At 32.8% G+C, this 17,992-nt stretch overlaps 1 protein-coding gene across 10 annotated transcripts in view; it reads left to right on the top strand.

Annotated features, from left to right (window-relative positions):
- Positions 1 to 17,115, top strand: part of LOC143241069 (nucleolysin TIAR-like) — a 283,540-nt gene extending 266,425 nt beyond the window's left edge. For all 10 annotated transcript variants that reach the window (XM_076484571.1, XM_076484563.1, XM_076484564.1 and 7 more), the window contains 4 exons: positions 6,786 to 6,870; positions 7,761 to 7,887; positions 14,153 to 14,286; positions 15,549 to 17,115. In XM_076484571.1, coding sequence (XP_076340686.1) covers positions 6,786 to 6,870; positions 7,761 to 7,887; positions 14,153 to 14,286; positions 15,549 to 15,690 — 488 coding nt within the window. In that variant the 3' untranslated portion in view covers positions 15,691 to 17,115. The remainder of the gene's footprint in view (positions 1 to 6,785; positions 6,871 to 7,760; positions 7,888 to 14,152; positions 14,287 to 15,548) is intronic.
- Positions 17,116 to 17,992: the final 877 nt, after the last annotated feature.

Below are 17,992 nucleotides of genomic sequence, written 5' to 3'. Positions count from 1 at the left end.
TTATTAAAACATCTTTTTTACTTGATTTATACACAGTAAAACAATACATATGCTGACAAGTCAAATGCATTTAAGTTTTTTAAGTACTAACATGGAAATTGGTAAAAAGAACTATTTAGTATGGGAACAGAATATGTTTGAGACTTGATTACACTTAGTTAAACAATGATTAACATATCTGCTTGCTACAATTAGTAGAACATGTTTATTACTCCATCACATAATAATGAAATAATGGTTAATATTACTAGTCAGTATAGTTAGTAGGCTTCCCTGCTGGTGCAATGGTAAGTCTATGGATTTACAATGCTAAAATCAGAGGTTCGATTCCCCTTGGTGGGCTCAGCAGATAGCCTGATGTGGCTTTGCTATAAGAAAACATAGTTAGTAAGACATGTTTGTAACTTAATTATGTCTGTACAGTAAAATGGTTATTAACGAGAATAGTTAGTACAGGGATATGTTTGCTACTTGATTATACACAAGTTAGTTATTAACATGAATGGTTAGTACAGTTAATAGAACATGTTTGTTTATTTATAACACAAAATAAAATAGTGAATAGCATGACTAGTCAATACATTTACTAAAACAAATTTGTTGCTTGGTTACACTCAGTAAAACACTGATTAATGTGACTCTCAGTACATTTAGTAGAAAATGTTTATTACTTTATGACATCCACTGAATAAAACAGTGAATAATGTAACAAAGTCAGTACATTTAGTAAAACATGTTTGTTACTTTAGTATATTAACACAGAAAAAGTTATTAGCCTGACTAGTTAGTACTGCTTGTAGAGTATGTTAAAATGTGATTAATATGAGTAGTAGTTACATTTAATAGAACATATTTTTTACATGACTTTATAAAGTAATATAAGAGAAAAAACATGTTAATGAAGTTATTAAAACATGTTTGTTGCTTTATTACCCACAACAAAACAATTAATAACATAGCAATTCATTACAGTTTATAAAACATGTTTGTTACTTATGTATAGTTGGATTAAAAATACTGCTACTTCTTTTCTCACACATTGACTAACATGGCTAGTTAGTACAGTTAGTAGAAAACATTTGTTATTTGATTCTACACTTAAAAACCTGACTGGTCAAAGAATTTAATGGAATATGTTTCTTACTTAATTACACTCAGTTAAACTGTCAATAATGTGAAAACTTAGTACATTTAGAGAAAAAATTTGTTACTTGAATATACACTAATAGGTACTAACATGCTTTTCAGCACAGTTTGTATAACCTATTTTGTTACTTGAATGCACAAAGTAATAGAGAGATAGTTGAGCATGACTTGTCAATACAATTATTAGGACACATTTTTACATTGTTATACCCACACAGTAAATCAGTAATTTACTTCAATAGTCAGTACAGTCAGTATAACACAAAATGTAACATTTAACTCCTCCATTTCATACAAATTGTTTGTTGAAAATAATGAATGTTGAGTGAGATTTTAGCCATCCAGTAGACATTATTGACTAAAAATAAATAAAAAGAATCACATGGTTTACCTTGCAGAATAATTAACAGTCCAAGTCATCTCTTATACTTCTTGATTGTTTCTGGAATATCACTGGAATCCATCTCATGTTTGAAAATATTTGACATTACAACTTGTTATGATAAACTGTGCTGCTTAATGCAGTCTACCAGTTTTTTTGTATAATATGACTAATCAGCACAGTTAGTTAAACATACTTGTTATTCAGTTATTCTTGTCATCCTTTTACCCATCATCAGAATAGGTAAACTATTTTGTTTCAGGACAGAACAGGAAAGTCAAATTGCTCAAACATTATCTAGAGTGTTATGTAATTTATCTCATACAGGTCTTCAATTTATTACATTATGTATCACAATTTAAAGTAGCCAGAAATTGCAATTTTGATGTAGAAGTTAATTGAGTGTCATTGTATATCAAAATGATATTTGCCAACAAGATGGATACACACAATTTTCTTTCTTAACATAAATATATTTTAATATAAAAAATACAATTTATAATAAAAAAGTTATTATAAATAATTATTTATGTACAAACATTTTACAAACTCATAAACAATATTCAGCTTTCTAACTGGTCTGGAACTCAACATTTTATTGATGTTGATGGAGAGTGAATTAATTCTAATTTATATACAAAACTTTTACAGATTTCCAAATAATATTAAGTCCTCTATTCTGTTGGGAACTGAATACTTTGTTGATGGTTCACAAGGCACAAATTACTTTTATATTTTAACACTTGATGGAAATGCTAGCTAGATCTATTCTTCACACTTGAAGTTTTTTTTCTGACAAAAATATCTAATATCCTTGTAGAAATACTAACATTCAAAGTTAATTCATTGATGTCTGTAATGATCAAAATCTACAAATGTTTCTTTTCTAATACCTGTAGTTTACAAATTAATAATCATTTGTCACTTATAGCTTCCAAGGTTTATAGTATACTGACTGTTGCGACCAAACAATAGCAGCATTCTGTCTCTTGGCACGTTGATTTATAAACTTTAAGGAGAGGTTCTAGAAAGTTCAGTTGGCAACAATACTGGCAATCACTAGTATTTTACATACATCATACATTGTTGATTCTTACACATGAGATTTTCTACAAATTTAGAAAAGAGATGAGGCTTGTGCAATATACATTACATGCATTAAACTGAAAAATGTAGATATTGAAATAAATGCATTACAGTTCTGTTACAAGAGGTGTAAATGATCTGAGTGTTTTGGAACATGTCTTGCTTGCCTTTCCATCTACTCTTGTGGTTATTGAAGGTTGCCTTGGACTCCTCATTCAGCTCATTATCAGGCATGTAAAATTAGAAAAACTATAAGTTAAGAAAAGTTACAATTTAAAAATGTTATTAGTTTTGAGGATTTTTTCTCCTTGATTAATGAAATTATAAAAAAATAATAGTTTCTTGAAAATAAGAATAACACTAAATGAGAAATTCATAAATGTAAAGAAAAATGAAATAATTAAATTATTTTCTAGAAATCCCAATGATATAATAAATTAATCTAATTATAATCTGTGTGATATAGAAAAGAATGTTTTATCTCCTGGAATAAGATTTGGTTGTAAACTTTTGTTAAAATACCTTTAGGACTGTCTAATTAATCAATCAGCAGAGATACACTTTTATAATGTACACAAATTTCTAGTATAGGTATTGAGTGGTTTACACAGTTATAATTTTAGCCCATATTCATGGAATATTAGCTTGTTAAAAATGCAAGTATTATGGAAATTAAGTAAAAATAAGGACATTGTAATCATTAAACCTGACAAAGGTAATAAAGTTTGTAACTTAAATAAAGAAGACTATAAAAATAAAGTTCTTGTGGTTGTAAGTGATATTACCAAATTTGGATGCTAGAAAAAGAGCCAGCTAAATCTGGAAAAATAAAGCTAAGTAAATATTTGTTGAAAAAACAAGAAAATGTTATAAATGAGAAATTACATGAGGAAGTAAAACCATTTGGCCACATGCTGGTAATCCTTATGAATTACCAAAAATACATAGACTAGACTGTCTGTTGAGACCTACCATATCAAGTATTGGATCTTATAACTATACCTAAATTTTTGACTTAAGATTTAACCCTTTCACTGCTCCATAATTAGCTGTTCATCTCATCATATGATGTTTTTGTTGTTCCAGCTACTTTTTGAAATCTGAGCTGACATTTGGCTGTACCAGTTAACTCTAAGATATCACTCGTAATGGGCCCAGCATGACCAGGTTGTTAAGGTACTCGACTTGCAATCTGAGGGTTGCGAGTTCAAATCCCCATAACACCAAACATACTCGCCATTTCAGCCATGGGGGCATTATAATATGATGGTCAATCCTACTATTCATTGATAAAAGAGTAGCTCAAGAGTTGGTGGTGTATGGTGATGACTATCTGCCTTCCCTCTAGTCTTGCACTTTAAAGTTAGGAACGGCTAATGCAGATAGCCCTCGTAGCTTTGCATGAAATTCAAAACAAACAAATGCTTTTAATGTGTGTGTGTGTGTATACACACACACACACACACATACATACATGTACATACCAGGAATATTGTATATGGTGTAAATATTAGTCATTTATTCAGTAGATTTAGTGATTTTCTTTGGTGTCCCAATTTCATTATTTGTACAATATAATCATGTTATTCATGACTAATCCTGTGCCAATGGATGAGATATGACAGGATTGTGGTACTCTGTCAGAAAAAAAACAAGCTTGCTGTTCTGTCTTATCTCGCGGCTGTCAAGGGTTAACGTGGACCCAACTGCCTTTCCATTCCCTCTTCACTCAGCACACCTCCAGGCCTACACAGAGGTCATTTAATAGCTTTTTGATGTTTATTCTTTACTTTTGTATGCTATACTTCGATTTTATATTGAAAGACAGCTTTTCAGGTTTTTAATTACATCAAAGAGTTAAATTTTGATGTAGTAATTGTTACCTTTGATGTAGGATATCTATTTCTGAATATATCATTAGATGAGACCATTGAATTGTAGATGAACTTGATTTACAATAAAGGAAGTAACTTTGAGGATATATCAAAATAAATATTTCTGAAATAATGTGAAATAGTAGCAAAAGAACCACATTTTTTGATCAGTGGAAAAATACATAAACAAATGAATGGAGTTAGTGTAGGTTTCAGTTTAATCTTTGTATTAATAAATGTGTATGTGTGATCATATGAAATGAATTGGTTACAAGAATATCATAAAGAGTTTAAACCATTAAATTATAAAAGATATGTGAATGACACATCTACTATATTTCAGAATGAAGAACAGGTAAACAAATTTCATGATTACTTAAATAAGCAAAATAAAAGTATTATATTCAGTATGGGTAAAAAAAAAAAAATTATTTATCATTCTTGGACATCCTAGTTATCAAAAAGAATGAGAAGTTTGAAACTGGAGTATACCATAAAACTATATTTTCAGATTTGTACTTCAATTATAAAAGACTTACACAAAATAAATTCAAAGAAAATCTTACTAGAAATTTGGTATACAGAGCCCATAAACCTACCAGTAATATAGAACTGTTAAGAAGAGGTGTAATTTAACATCAGATACTAGCTATGGAAAAAACAAATTTCTAACAAAAGTGATAACCATTATTATCAACAACTACATTAATAAAAGCCCCAACTCTAAATAAGAGGTGTATAAAACACCAAGAATGACTTTTCATTTAACACTCCCATTCACTGGTAAACATACATTAAAAAACAACTTAAGACTTTATTATGAAGTGTTCATCTACAAGTAGAACATCAACTCATCATCATAATAAGAAACTTTTATATTTCAAGAGAGAATAGGATAATCAAATCACTCATTCATTATCTAGATATATAAATGTTTGAGAGTATATATAAGATCTACTTCAACAAGTTTGTGTTAAGAAGCACAGTTTGCCAAAATATGCAGAAATGTTGAACATTCTCAATTATGCAATGTATAATATTGAGATACTCCAGTAACAGTCAAACAAGTTGAACATTCTCAGATATGCAATGTATCATAGTGAGATACTCCAGTAACAATCAAACAAATTGAACATTTTCAGACATGCAATGTATCATAGTGAGATACTCCAGTAACAATCAAACAGGTTGAACATTCTCAAATATGCAATGTATAATAGTGAGATACTCCAGTAACAATCAAACAAGTTGAACATTCTCAGATATGCAATGTATTGTAGTGAGATTCTCCAGTAACAGTCAAACAAGTTAAAATCATTGAGACTGTCAAAAAGACTGCATTTTACATACAAAAGAAACTTTGACCATTAAAAACTTAAAAAATTGGAGCTGAACAGATAGTTGAGCACAGGTGAACTCCTTTTGCAAATATAATGAACACAAAACATATTACAACAAAAAAATATTATTCATAGTAATTTAAGTGGTTATTTACATTTGGAGTGTTTTTCATTTAATTTTTTTCCCTTAATAATTGCTGCTGAATGGTTAAAAAGCATATTTATTAAACATTCATCAATTACTAAAGCATGTTTTTTGCTTGATTACACACAGTAAAACAGTAATGCACATCACTAACTAGTACAGTTAGACATGTCAGTGTAGTTAGTAAAACCTGTTGTTTACTTTATTATATTCAGTGATTAATATGAGTAGTTAGTACAGTTCATCACAGTTAGTGGTTCAGCATTTTAGGACATCAGTCATCAAAACTAAAAAGACTAGCAGCGAGTGTGCTCCTAAATAATTAAATCATTGGCCCAAGTTCATTATCCATCCACACACACAATTTTGCTAACAGAAATTTTTTATTTTGTATTTAATCCTTTTCTGTGTAGTTGACCCACACTGTTGGCCAAAATGAGGGGAGAACTACAGTTTTTGGCAAATTCCAAATATTATCTGTTATCTTTGTGTGTGTACTGTTTATTATCTAAAGCATTCAAAGTATTGGTGTGACTTGTGATTTTGTAGTAAACAACAAACAGTTTAATTTGTTTGTAGAATACAGTACTTGTTGTTTAACACTATTTAGAAACATTTTTGTTGATTATCATACAGTTTTTATTCATATACAACTGGTCTTTCCAATATTTAGTACATTCCAAATAATTAATTAGAAATATAATCTTGATGAGAATCATTTGTTCAGCTTTTAGGAAAAAAAATGAATGTCTGTAAACTTTCTTATTTGTTCATTTTTTTGTAAATTAAAGTGTTTCATGTTTTATTTGTAGATGAGCTGGTGCACAAAACGTTTATAACTTATGGGCCAATCCAGGAAATACGAGTGTTCAAGGACAAAGGTTATGCTTTTATTAGGTATGCAAGTCTTTGTTCATTTATTATTCTTTTTTTACATTTAATTTTTATTAGAAACAATTATATATGTATATATACACACAAACATAATTAACATGGTATAACATGTTTCAGTAATTTATAGTGTGTAATTTTCTTGCAGAGTTATGAAGTTAAACTTATTTTTTGGTATGTGTGAAGTACATACTATCATTACTGTTCAATAAGATAAAACTTGGGGATAATCTAAATTTTAATTTTCATGGATAGTACAGATATGACATTTTTCATTATTTGTTTTTCTCCAGTTTATTTAAGCATTGTTTTATTCATTCATGGATACCAAACCTACTTTATGAAAGTGAGCAAATGGTAATTTGGTTTCTGATTAAGATAAATCAATATAAATGTCTTTAATAGAATAAAAATCAAAACTTGTTAGCAAAGATAAAATAATGTCTTTTGAAACAAAAGTTGTGTTTCAAAGAGACAGTTATCTCTGTTTGCATGAAATATTCCACACTTTTATGTTTATTCACTTTTTGTTTATTTGTTACATTCAATCATAAATACATAATTTGTCACTTCATAATGATTGATATGCACATGTGTAATTAACCATTATCAATTCTAAATTTAAATACATTATTAGACTGATGAAAGTTGATTTAAATACTAAAATCCTTCTTACTGTAAAAACTTGTACTTGAGAATGATCACACCAGTAATTAAAACTTTGTATCTATTCTAAAAAATAATATTCCTTGCTGTAAAAACAGTAACTTGAATAGGACACTTTCATTTTTTTTACCATGTAATTAATGTAGTTAATGTTATCAAATAATTTTAATTTGGAATATCATAAAGAATCAAGTTCATGTAATTAAACAAGCTTAGCTGTTGTCTAACAGGTTTGCTACAAAAGAAGCAGCCACACATGCTATAGTTGGCACACACAACTGTGAAATCAATGGCCAAAGTGTGAAATGCTCTTGGGGGAAGGAAACAGGAGACCAAACTAATCAACAACAGACACAGGTGAATTTCTACATTAGTGATTGTGGTAGTCATATATCTATGTCATGTTGTTCATTATTATGCACATTTAGTAAGGTATTACAGTTACTGCTATAATCATTTATCATAAATCTTCCATTTCATTACTATGCACAGCCAACTTGATCTTATAGTTATTACTGTAGTCATTTACCTCATATCTTTCATTCTGCTATTATACACAGTCATTTCAGTTTTGTAGTTCATTATTGCACACAGTCAGTATGGTCTTCTGGTTATTGCAGTAGCTTAGATTTTCCATTACATTATTATTCACAGCCATTTTTGGTCTTATAATTTATTGTTGTAAACAGATATCCTGGACTTTTGTATTGCTTTAGCCATCTATCTTAAATCATTCATTACACTGTTTTACACAGAAAGCTTGGGTCTTTTAGTTCATTATTATTAACAGCAATGACAGTCTTGTAGTTAACATTGTGACCATTTATCTAAGATTTTCAATTATGTTTTATATATATATATATATAGCTCAATTGTTCAGTTCATAATTGTACACAGATAATATAATCTTGTGGTTATTAGAGTAGCTATCTATTTTAGATTTTCCATTACGTTATTACTATTGGATGAACATAGATGGATTGAGTCCTTGACTTCTACAAATGCACAAAGTATGTGTTGTGCTATATGAGACAAAGCTAAAAGATTTCTATTTAACATATGCAACATTATTAAGTGGAACACTATACAAGGGCTGTTCAAAAAATATGCGGACTGTTTGAATTGTGCAGCTCCAGTTGGTTCCAGGGGAATCTGCTTGGTGTCGCTAGGTTCACACAGATCAGCTGATTACGACGCCATTTCCCGATTGCAGATATCTTCATTTCTGTATTAGCTACGTGGTTTTAAGTGAAGTGCGATTTTTTCGTTTGGCGGATTTCAGAATGAATGAACAGAAGGAGCAACGACTTGCTGTGAAATTTTGTGTTAAACTTGGAAAATCTGCGACTGAAACTTTTGCTATGCTTAACACGGCTTACGGTGATGTTGCTATGAAGCGTACAGCATGTTTCAAGTGGCATGAACGTTTGAAGGATGGTCAACAGTCCATTGAAGATGATGAGCGTCCTGGACGTCCTTCCACGTCAACTGACAACCCACATGTCGACAAAATCAACACCCTGGTGTGGGCAAATCGACGTCTGACTGTCAGGGAGCTTGCTGAAGAGTGTGGGATATCAGTTGGATCTTGTTACGAGATTTTGACCGAAAAATTTAAGATGCACCGCGTTGCTGCAAAATTCAGCCCTCAGAACTTGTGAGGTATTGGCCAAACACTCGATCACTGTTCTTCCCCACCCCCCCTACTCACCTGACCTTGCTCCTTGTGATTTTTTCATGTTCCCCAAACTCAAAAGACCCTTGAAAGGAAGAATATTTGAGACGATTCTCGAGATTAAGGCAAATGCGACGAAGGAGCTGGAGGACATTACAAAAGAAGCGTACCAGGACTGTTTCAACAAGTGGAAACATCGTTGGGATAAGTGTGTGCGTTGGGGAGGAGAGTAATTTGAAGGGGTCCCAGATCTGTAACTTCTAAATAAAGTACATTTTGTTTTATGACGTCAGTCCGCATATTTTTTTTTAACAGACCTCGTATATATATGTATATTTGAAAAGTATGTGTTCTAAATAGTTAAATAATTTAAGTAATGCTTCTGTTGTATTATGGAGTCGGCAATTAAAAACCTACTAAGGAGAATATTGAGTTGTATTTACATTTAAACTTGAAATGGCCAAGTAGGAAATAAATTAGAAAGTTGGATTAGATATATTAACAAGTTATTTTTTATTTTAAATACTGGTTTTTATACTTATTTTCATGCACCTAGTCTGTCATTTACTGCTGTCGATCTCTCAGTTTGCTCTCCTTCACTATTCTCCCACTTTTATGGAGGGTTTACAATAACCCACAAGGCAGTGATCATTTTCCTATAATTTTGTGAGAGCTTGGCCATGATTGATGCCATCCAACCTGGGTGCCCTGATGGAAGCTGGATCAAGCAAACTGGCCGTTTCACTGCTCTCCCAACACTTGATCCTGCCTTCATCAGTATGCTGTCAGTATACAGCAGTGTGGCAACTGTAACTGACTGTTTTATACAGACAGCTGCTCAATGTATTCCTAAAACCTCCACACGTTTTCCATGATATTCTCATCCATGGTGGAATCCTGCCTGCCACATGGGATAGAAGGCTCAAAAATGGTCTGGAATACTTTCATAGGTATCCCACACTCTTGAACCGCATCACTTTCCAGTAAGCCCATGCACATGCTTTGTGGGTAAGATGTCAAAGCCAGAAGGAATCTTGGATTAAGTTCACAACCAGCATATCTTCTGTCATCAGTTCCAAAGTCATACGGGACACTGACATTCGAAATGTCAGTGGGCAATATAATTCTGTCCCCCTATCGATCTTGCTCTCTGATGGCCAGAAAGTAGCTGATACCTGGTGCATTGCTGATACTCTAGGCATAAGGTTTTGCCAACTATCTATCACTTCTGCTTCATCCTTCACCTTCTTAGCCCACAAGACTCGGGCAGAGTGATTTCCTTATTACTTTGGAGTTAGTTGTCTCTATGACTATAATCATCCCTTTACACTGGTGGAACTCAAACTGGCCCTTCATCTGTCTGACAGTACATTGGCCAGACCAGATGATGTACACTACAAAATGCTGCACCATCTATCTCCTGCTTCTCTTGCTATTCTTCTGATTGTTTTTATCCAGATCTAGCAAGAGAATGTTTTTCTGATGCCTGGTGCTGGGCTATTGTCCTAACTTTCTCTAAGCCTGGGAAGGATCCAAAGATTTCTTCAAACTACAGTCCAATTGCTTTGACAAGCTGTCTCTGTAAGATCTTAGAGGGGATGGTTAATGCTCATCTTGTTTGGTTCCTTGAATCAAACAACCTCCTCTCACCCACCCAGTATAGGTTCCGACAACAGAGCTCCACCATAGACCACCTGATTCGAAACGTTAATTAGAGAAGCCTTTCTCAAATAACAACATCTTGTATCAATATGTTTTGGCATTGAGAAGGCTTATGATACAACATGGAGGTATGACATTTTGTGAGATCTCCATTTATATGGGTTATGATGCCATTTGCCCATTTCTATTAAATATTTTTTTATGGACAGGGAGTAAATAAATGGTTTTGACACTTTCCTGTTCTTTTCTACAGGAACTTAGAGACTCTCAGGGCTGTGTTTTGAGTGTCACACTTTTCAATATAAAGATTAATGCTATTACAGATGAAACTTTGTAGAATGGATGGCAACTGACGTTGTGGAGACACAAGTGTACAGGAAGATGTTTTGAAAGTCTTCAATTCAAGGTGAAAGGCAGAAGACTTTTGAAACATCATCCTCTACACTTGTGTCTCCACAACAGGCAGTTGCTATCCATTCTACAAAGTTTCATCATGAATACTCTGCCCAAACAATCTATCAAAAAAAAACAACCTATTACTGTTGCAAATGGAGGCTCTATGTCAACGACTTTCACTTCTCATATCAGTTGTCAAACATGAGGTATATGGAGCAGCAGCTACAGACTGCCCTCAATCCTTTACTGAAGTGGACAACAGCAAATGGTTCTCTCTATAAAACTGTTTGCATGCACTTTTGTTGTCAACTGATGCTGAACTCCATATCATTGAAGTTGTGCTACCCATGGCCCCTGAGACAAAGTTCTTGGGGCTTATCTTTGACTGTAAGCTGACCTTTATACCATACATCAAGCAAATGTACAAGAGCACTGAACATCCTTCGTGTCCTCTCTTCCACCACTTGGGGAGCAGATTAATATTGTATGCTAAAGATATATCGTGCTGTTATTCGATCGATATAGACTATGGGTCACTGGTCTGTGGCTCTGCCAGGGCCTCGGTCTGGAAGATGCTGGACCCTGTTCATCATCAGAGACTTCGACTCTGCACCGAGGCTTTCTGCTCTTCCCCAGTCCAGAGCTTATACAGAGTCTCATGAACCTCCTCTACACCTCTGTTGTTTGCAACTTTCATCACTGTATGCTTTGTAACTTCTGTCCTTACCACAGCATCCCACCTGGGGTTTTGTTTTCCTTCCTCCATGGGCCATACATTTTCGGAACAGATGATCTGCCATTGCTTCTTTTGGTCTTCGCATCCAGGTGCAGTTGGATGAATTGGGTCTGTCCTTGGATAACATTGCTGTATCCACTGGTCAGCCCATCCCACCATGGCTTATTACAGTTCCCAAATGTGACCTTTCTTTAAGTCATCTGAGAAAAGCAGGTATTCCTGATTGGAAATATTGTCCATTATTTGCTGAACATCTTTGAACCCTTCTTCCATTCCTATTTATATGGATGGTTCAAAATCAGGTAACTCTGTGAGCTCTGCATGGTATATTGTGGGTTAGTGGTTGTGTGCAGAATCTCCTCTACAAGTTTTGTGTTCACTACTGAACTGTATGCCATTTTTCTTGTCCTGGATCACATAGAAGTTAACCAGTACTCAAAGTGCACTATTTATACTGACTCACTTAGTTCTCTACTGGCCCTGGAATTGCTTCATGTTAGTTCTCACCCTGTTCTTGTCAAAATTCAAAACTGACTGGCCCATTTCTCTTTAACATCTACTTCTATCCAGTTTTTCTGGATACAAGACCACGTTGGTATTCAGGGAAACAGGCTCACCAACACCACAGCTAAATCTGTCTGGTCTAGCACTCACTGTTGTGCCTGTTCTATACATGGACTATGGTCCTGTATTCCAGGCTTGACTCCATGCCAGTTTGCAGTCGACTTTGAGTGAGCAACGTGAAAACAAGCTTTTCCAAATAAATCCTCTATTGCACTTTGGCCTTCTTGTTTCCATAAGGATTGGAAAGAGGAAGTTGTTCTAACTAGACTATGCATTGGTAACAGTTTTTTAACTCATTGTTTTCTTTTATCTGGGACTGATGCACCAATGTGTTATCTGTGTAACAATAATCCACATTTTACTGTCTTGCCATCGTTATGATTATTTTAAACAGTTCTGTCCCAAGGTTTATCTGTAATGTTAGACAGTGTTATTGGCAATGGTGACACTGTCCACCTTACAAATGTTTTTATAAAGGCCATTAATCTTTTAATTTATACATTAGACCTTTTCTTAATGTAATTTCCTTACAAGAATCAAAGTACATCTACTTCAATTGGAATTATAAAATGGCCGTAACCTCAAATAACTCTAATAACTCAGGACTGGAAAGGCCAAAACTTCAGGTAACTAACACTGATTTTAACTTACCCATTAGTCGTCCTGGTAAATTATGATAATTACAGTTATGCTTTAGAAAGTCCTTTAGAACTTGCATTACTGTAATTTTTCTCTTACTGCTGTAGAGTATATATAAAAATTGGATTTAATGTTATTTATGTTTTTAATTCAAAAAGTAAACATTGTTTTGTTTTACCTTAATTTCCTTTTATGAATTTTAATAATTTTTCTTTAATTTTTAACTTTTCACCAGATGTTTAGCACAGGTAACCTAGTTGCTTTGCACCATAAAACACAAAACCAACCAACCAATCTTTGTTCTGTTATGTTTATAAAACTTACTAATAGAGTTCAAATCACGAATATCTTTAGCTGTTTCAAACTGTAAAGATCATTCTGGTGTACAAAAATCAAGAACAAAGTAATCTTTAAGAGAATTTTTATTTTCTGTGTGCCATTTTGATGAAAGATGAAATATTATTACTAAAACAACTGATTATAAATCTGGAGTAGCCAGTATCTGTATTTGAGATCTTGAAGGCCTGGAATTTCAGTTTTTTATGCTAATAGGTATTCAAAGTTGAAAATTAAGTATACAATTCCTATATTTTACAAGTGAAATTTCTTCCTAACATAAAAATTTTGTTTTAAGAATGAATTTGGAAGATTGGGAGAAACAAATTACATAATTCAGTCACAAACCTTTTTAAAACCTACTCTATAAGAAAAGTGTCATTATGTCCTCTTCTATAACTGTTGAACCAGTAGTTCAACTGTCACTTAAGGTATTTAAATATTAAGTTAATTGTGATGCTACTTTAAACACATTTTATTTCATGAAGTTCATATTAACTTAACTTTGGAGATTATTCAGGAAATAAGCATAGGCTCCCTAAATACAAATCATTTCATGGTTTACCATTATTTTTTCTCCATATTAACATTATAAACTTGTGTGTATACTGCAGAACCTGACAACACCTTACACCTACCCCTATCAACAGATGGGCTACTGGTATCCTCAAGGCTACCCACCAGTGCAAGGACAGTTTGTGCAGGGTGTGAACTACCCATATGGCCAGTACTATGGGCAAGGATTTGGGTAAGTCGAATAGATTCCAATGAACTATTTTAATCGAACAGCCCAGTGTGAATATTATTAATGAGTGTTGGAACATTTTGATTGGATCAAAATAACCTCACCATACTTCATATGCTCCTATATAGTTGATGGTAGTTTTTATAGAGTAAAGCCACAATGGGCTACCAGCTGTGTCAACCATGGGGAATCAAACTTCAGATATTAATTAGCATTGTATATCCATCAACTCAAAGCTGACCCACCTGCATACACTCATAGGAAGGAACTCTTGTATTCTTTTGATACATTTGCTATAATTTTATAATACAAAATGATTTAGTTGGGCAGATGTTCATAATATTAGGTATCTTGAAATTAAACCACTCATTTGAAGTTTCATCCATTGTGATGCAAAATTTAGAGTTCTAGCTTTAAACTAAAAATAACATATGCTTAGTCATTTCAACGAGTTTAACTTCTTATTTTCAAGAGTAAAATTTTAATTCTGTCTAAAAGCATTGTGTTTAATAACTTGAAAGTTCAACTAATAGTCTATCCATCTAAATACATATATGTAAAAATAAAGCACAAAAATCTATTTGTCCATCATCTAACTACTACTAGGTCACTTGGTCAATCTCAGTCAAATTTTGTGGGATGATAGTTTGGAACAAGAGGCATTTTAATGATGGTTCAGAAGCCACTTCACCCTTATTACTGCTGTAATTGAACATTTATTATTTTTGATGTAAATTAATATTAAATATATTCATAGATGACACTACATCCTTACAACAAAAAAAATATGTAAAACAACATACAACCACTATAAGGGTAATATTAGGAAAAATTTCATGGGTTGTACTGCTTTCTACTTTGATCTGTGGCATTTCAGTTTCAGCCCATAAGGCAGTTCTACAGCCAGCTAACAACCATCCATTAACCAGTCACATGAAACACAGAAGGACATTAAAAGAGTTGGATGTTTAAAACAGATAGCAGAAGGCTCCCTCTAAAGCCATTATTTTAACTCACTACCTCTTAGTACATCACCTGAACCATCTAATAGTGTATACCATGTTTTAAATATATACTATAATATGTTATAAATAAATTGTGTGAAGGTTAGGCTGTTTGTATTATTTATCACAGCATACACCCACTTTTTTTTCTTTTACATTCATAACCATGGCATCAGTACATATAAAAAGTAAAAAAGGCAAAGAATTGTCTGCTTCATTTTTGTATGTACAATATCTAATATTCTCTTTTTTTGTCTGCAGTTTAGGAATGCAGATGGCTTGGCAGGGAATTCCAGGACAACCTCCGATAGCTGCAGCAGCTGTTCAGAGTCCAGTGGGGCAGGGTCTTCACCAGCCCAGTGTTATTGGTGCCTACCCTATGCAACAGTACCAGGCACAGTAAGAGAAAAGAGAGGTGCCTCTTCTTGTCTTGCTCACAATGTGAGGACTAGTGAATGTTGGGGAGAGGTGTTTAGATGTCTAGTCTCCAGTCCTTATCTGAATCAAGAAAGTCTTTGATCATCTATACACCTCTCTTTCTTACACCATGAGTAGAAACAACTAGAAGTCTTCTCATTAAATATGAAAAACATAAAAAAGAAATCAAGTTTTAAGTGATGCTAGACAATAGGTGCCCTGCCTTAATATCTACTACTATTGTTTCTGTTTATTTGTTTTCTCACATGTGAATATAGCACATGGTTGTAAACTCAAAAGTTACTGACAATGTTAAGAATTGCTGGCATTCCAATCCATTTGTCCTTTAGATTTTAAGTTTCTGAGATAGTGAAAATAAAATATTGTTCATTATTGTAAGGTAGTTGCTGTACTCAGTAACCATTGTTTTGTATTGTTGCGAAGGCTACTACTGCTAAAAGATGTACAAATATTTTTGGAAAACAAGAAGTTATGTTGACTTGGTTTGATGGTGTCCTCCCTGCCATTTAAAAAAAAGAGATGCTTCATATTTTCATACTTTTATCTTGTGTGTAATTTTTGATTCATTTTCAAAATTTAAAGAGAGCTAGCCCTAATTGCCCTGAAAAATGGGGAACACATTTTAAAGATGTATCTAACTACTTGGTATGCACAATGTACAAAGTTTTTGCTCTTTGTGCAGAGCCATTTTTGGAAAATCTAAAGGAGGAAGAACAACATTAGATGTTAGTGATGTAGTTACTAGTAAACTTAGCTGTGCTTAGTTGTAGTTGTAGATTCTATAACATGTACAGATACCACTTCAGGCAAGATTAAAGCACTTCCTTTGTCCTTACATATATGTGTGTGTGTGTGTGTGCAGTAATCACAACTGGCCAAATTAATATTCCAGTTTCTGAACAGGATGGTTTAGGTAAAAAGAAAACAACCAGTTAATTAACTATCTTTTGTATCCTTAACCAATATGTTTCTGTTACCAAGGCTGGAAGGCAAGTTTTGTATATAATCCACATGGTTTCAGTATGGGCTGGTTTTGTACGGTTTCTACACCACCGTGTTGTTGTTCACTGTTACCTGGAAGAGGTCAGCATAACTTCTTCCATAATAAGCTGGTTAGAGAATAGTAAACAGTAAACTTCCTTTTTTTTTTATCAGATGTTTTGATAAGGAATGTCAAGCAAGTCAAGTATTTCATGCATGTGGTAACATACCATGGATTCATTAAACTTTAGTTATCAGAACTTTTTGTTTTCTTACTCCTGAAATACCAAGGTTAAATAGTGAAGAGTGTTTTGTGTAATTAAATTCCCAGCTAGAATGTACCTGTGAGAATGACCTGGGGTTAGAACTGTAGAAAAAAGAACAATAAAAGTGATAAGTTTGTAAGGAAGTTGTTGAAAGTGACTCATTCATGAGGTAAATTCTGTCAGAAACAAATTTCCTTAACATGCTGAGGTTTGTAAGTTTGATATGTTCAGCCTTCTGTGCAAACTAATATGTATATTACTGAAACAGAGGCCTAGCTTACCATTCCATATTCATTTTGTAACACATAATTAAAAAGGTTTATTCTTCTAATTAGTCATATTATGGTAGTATCCAATTACAAGTTTATCAGAGAGAAAATAGTTCACTATTATAACATTACGAGATAGAAGTATATTAATAACAATGTCACATTGAACAACTACAGTAAAAAATATTGCTACAACTGTTGGCTTGTCTCTGAAACTGTTCTCTAATCATTTAAAATGCTTGTTTTATAATTTTCCTATTTTCATCATCATTTTTATGCTTTGTTCTCTTAGTTTCTACTTCAAAGCAAACTAGGTATGTATGATCTGTATTATTATTATTGTTTTTACTAAATAATTGTCAATTAATTTGAGAAAATTATAGTAAAAACAATAATAATAATTACAGATCATACCTAGTTTGCTTTGAAGTATTGAAAAATAAAGTAATAGTAGTGTACCACTGTAACTGTAAAATGCTAAAATAGTTGTTTTTTCAATAGTAATCTTATATATTATGCAAGTTTATTGACAAAACTTCTGAACCTAAGCTCCATGAATGATAAAACAAGCAAACATCAGAACTAAATTATGAGAAAAATTCAAATTAAATGAATATTAATTGCATTAATTTGATAACTCTTGAGTCTCCTTGTTATCTTTTTATTTGGCCATAATGATTACAAGGTCCAGTTAGCTGAAAAAATTGATATTATAAGTCTAAATCAATAAACCTGGCTCCAATGACAAACT

Source organism: Tachypleus tridentatus, chromosome 13 (assembly GCF_004210375.1).
Source record: "Tachypleus tridentatus isolate NWPU-2018 chromosome 13, ASM421037v1, whole genome shotgun sequence".
In the NCBI taxonomy this organism is placed as follows: Eukaryota; Metazoa; Arthropoda; class Merostomata; order Xiphosura; family Limulidae; genus Tachypleus; species Tachypleus tridentatus.
The sequence above is the reverse complement of the archived record's forward strand: the minus strand, read 5'-3'. Positions and strand labels throughout refer to the sequence as shown.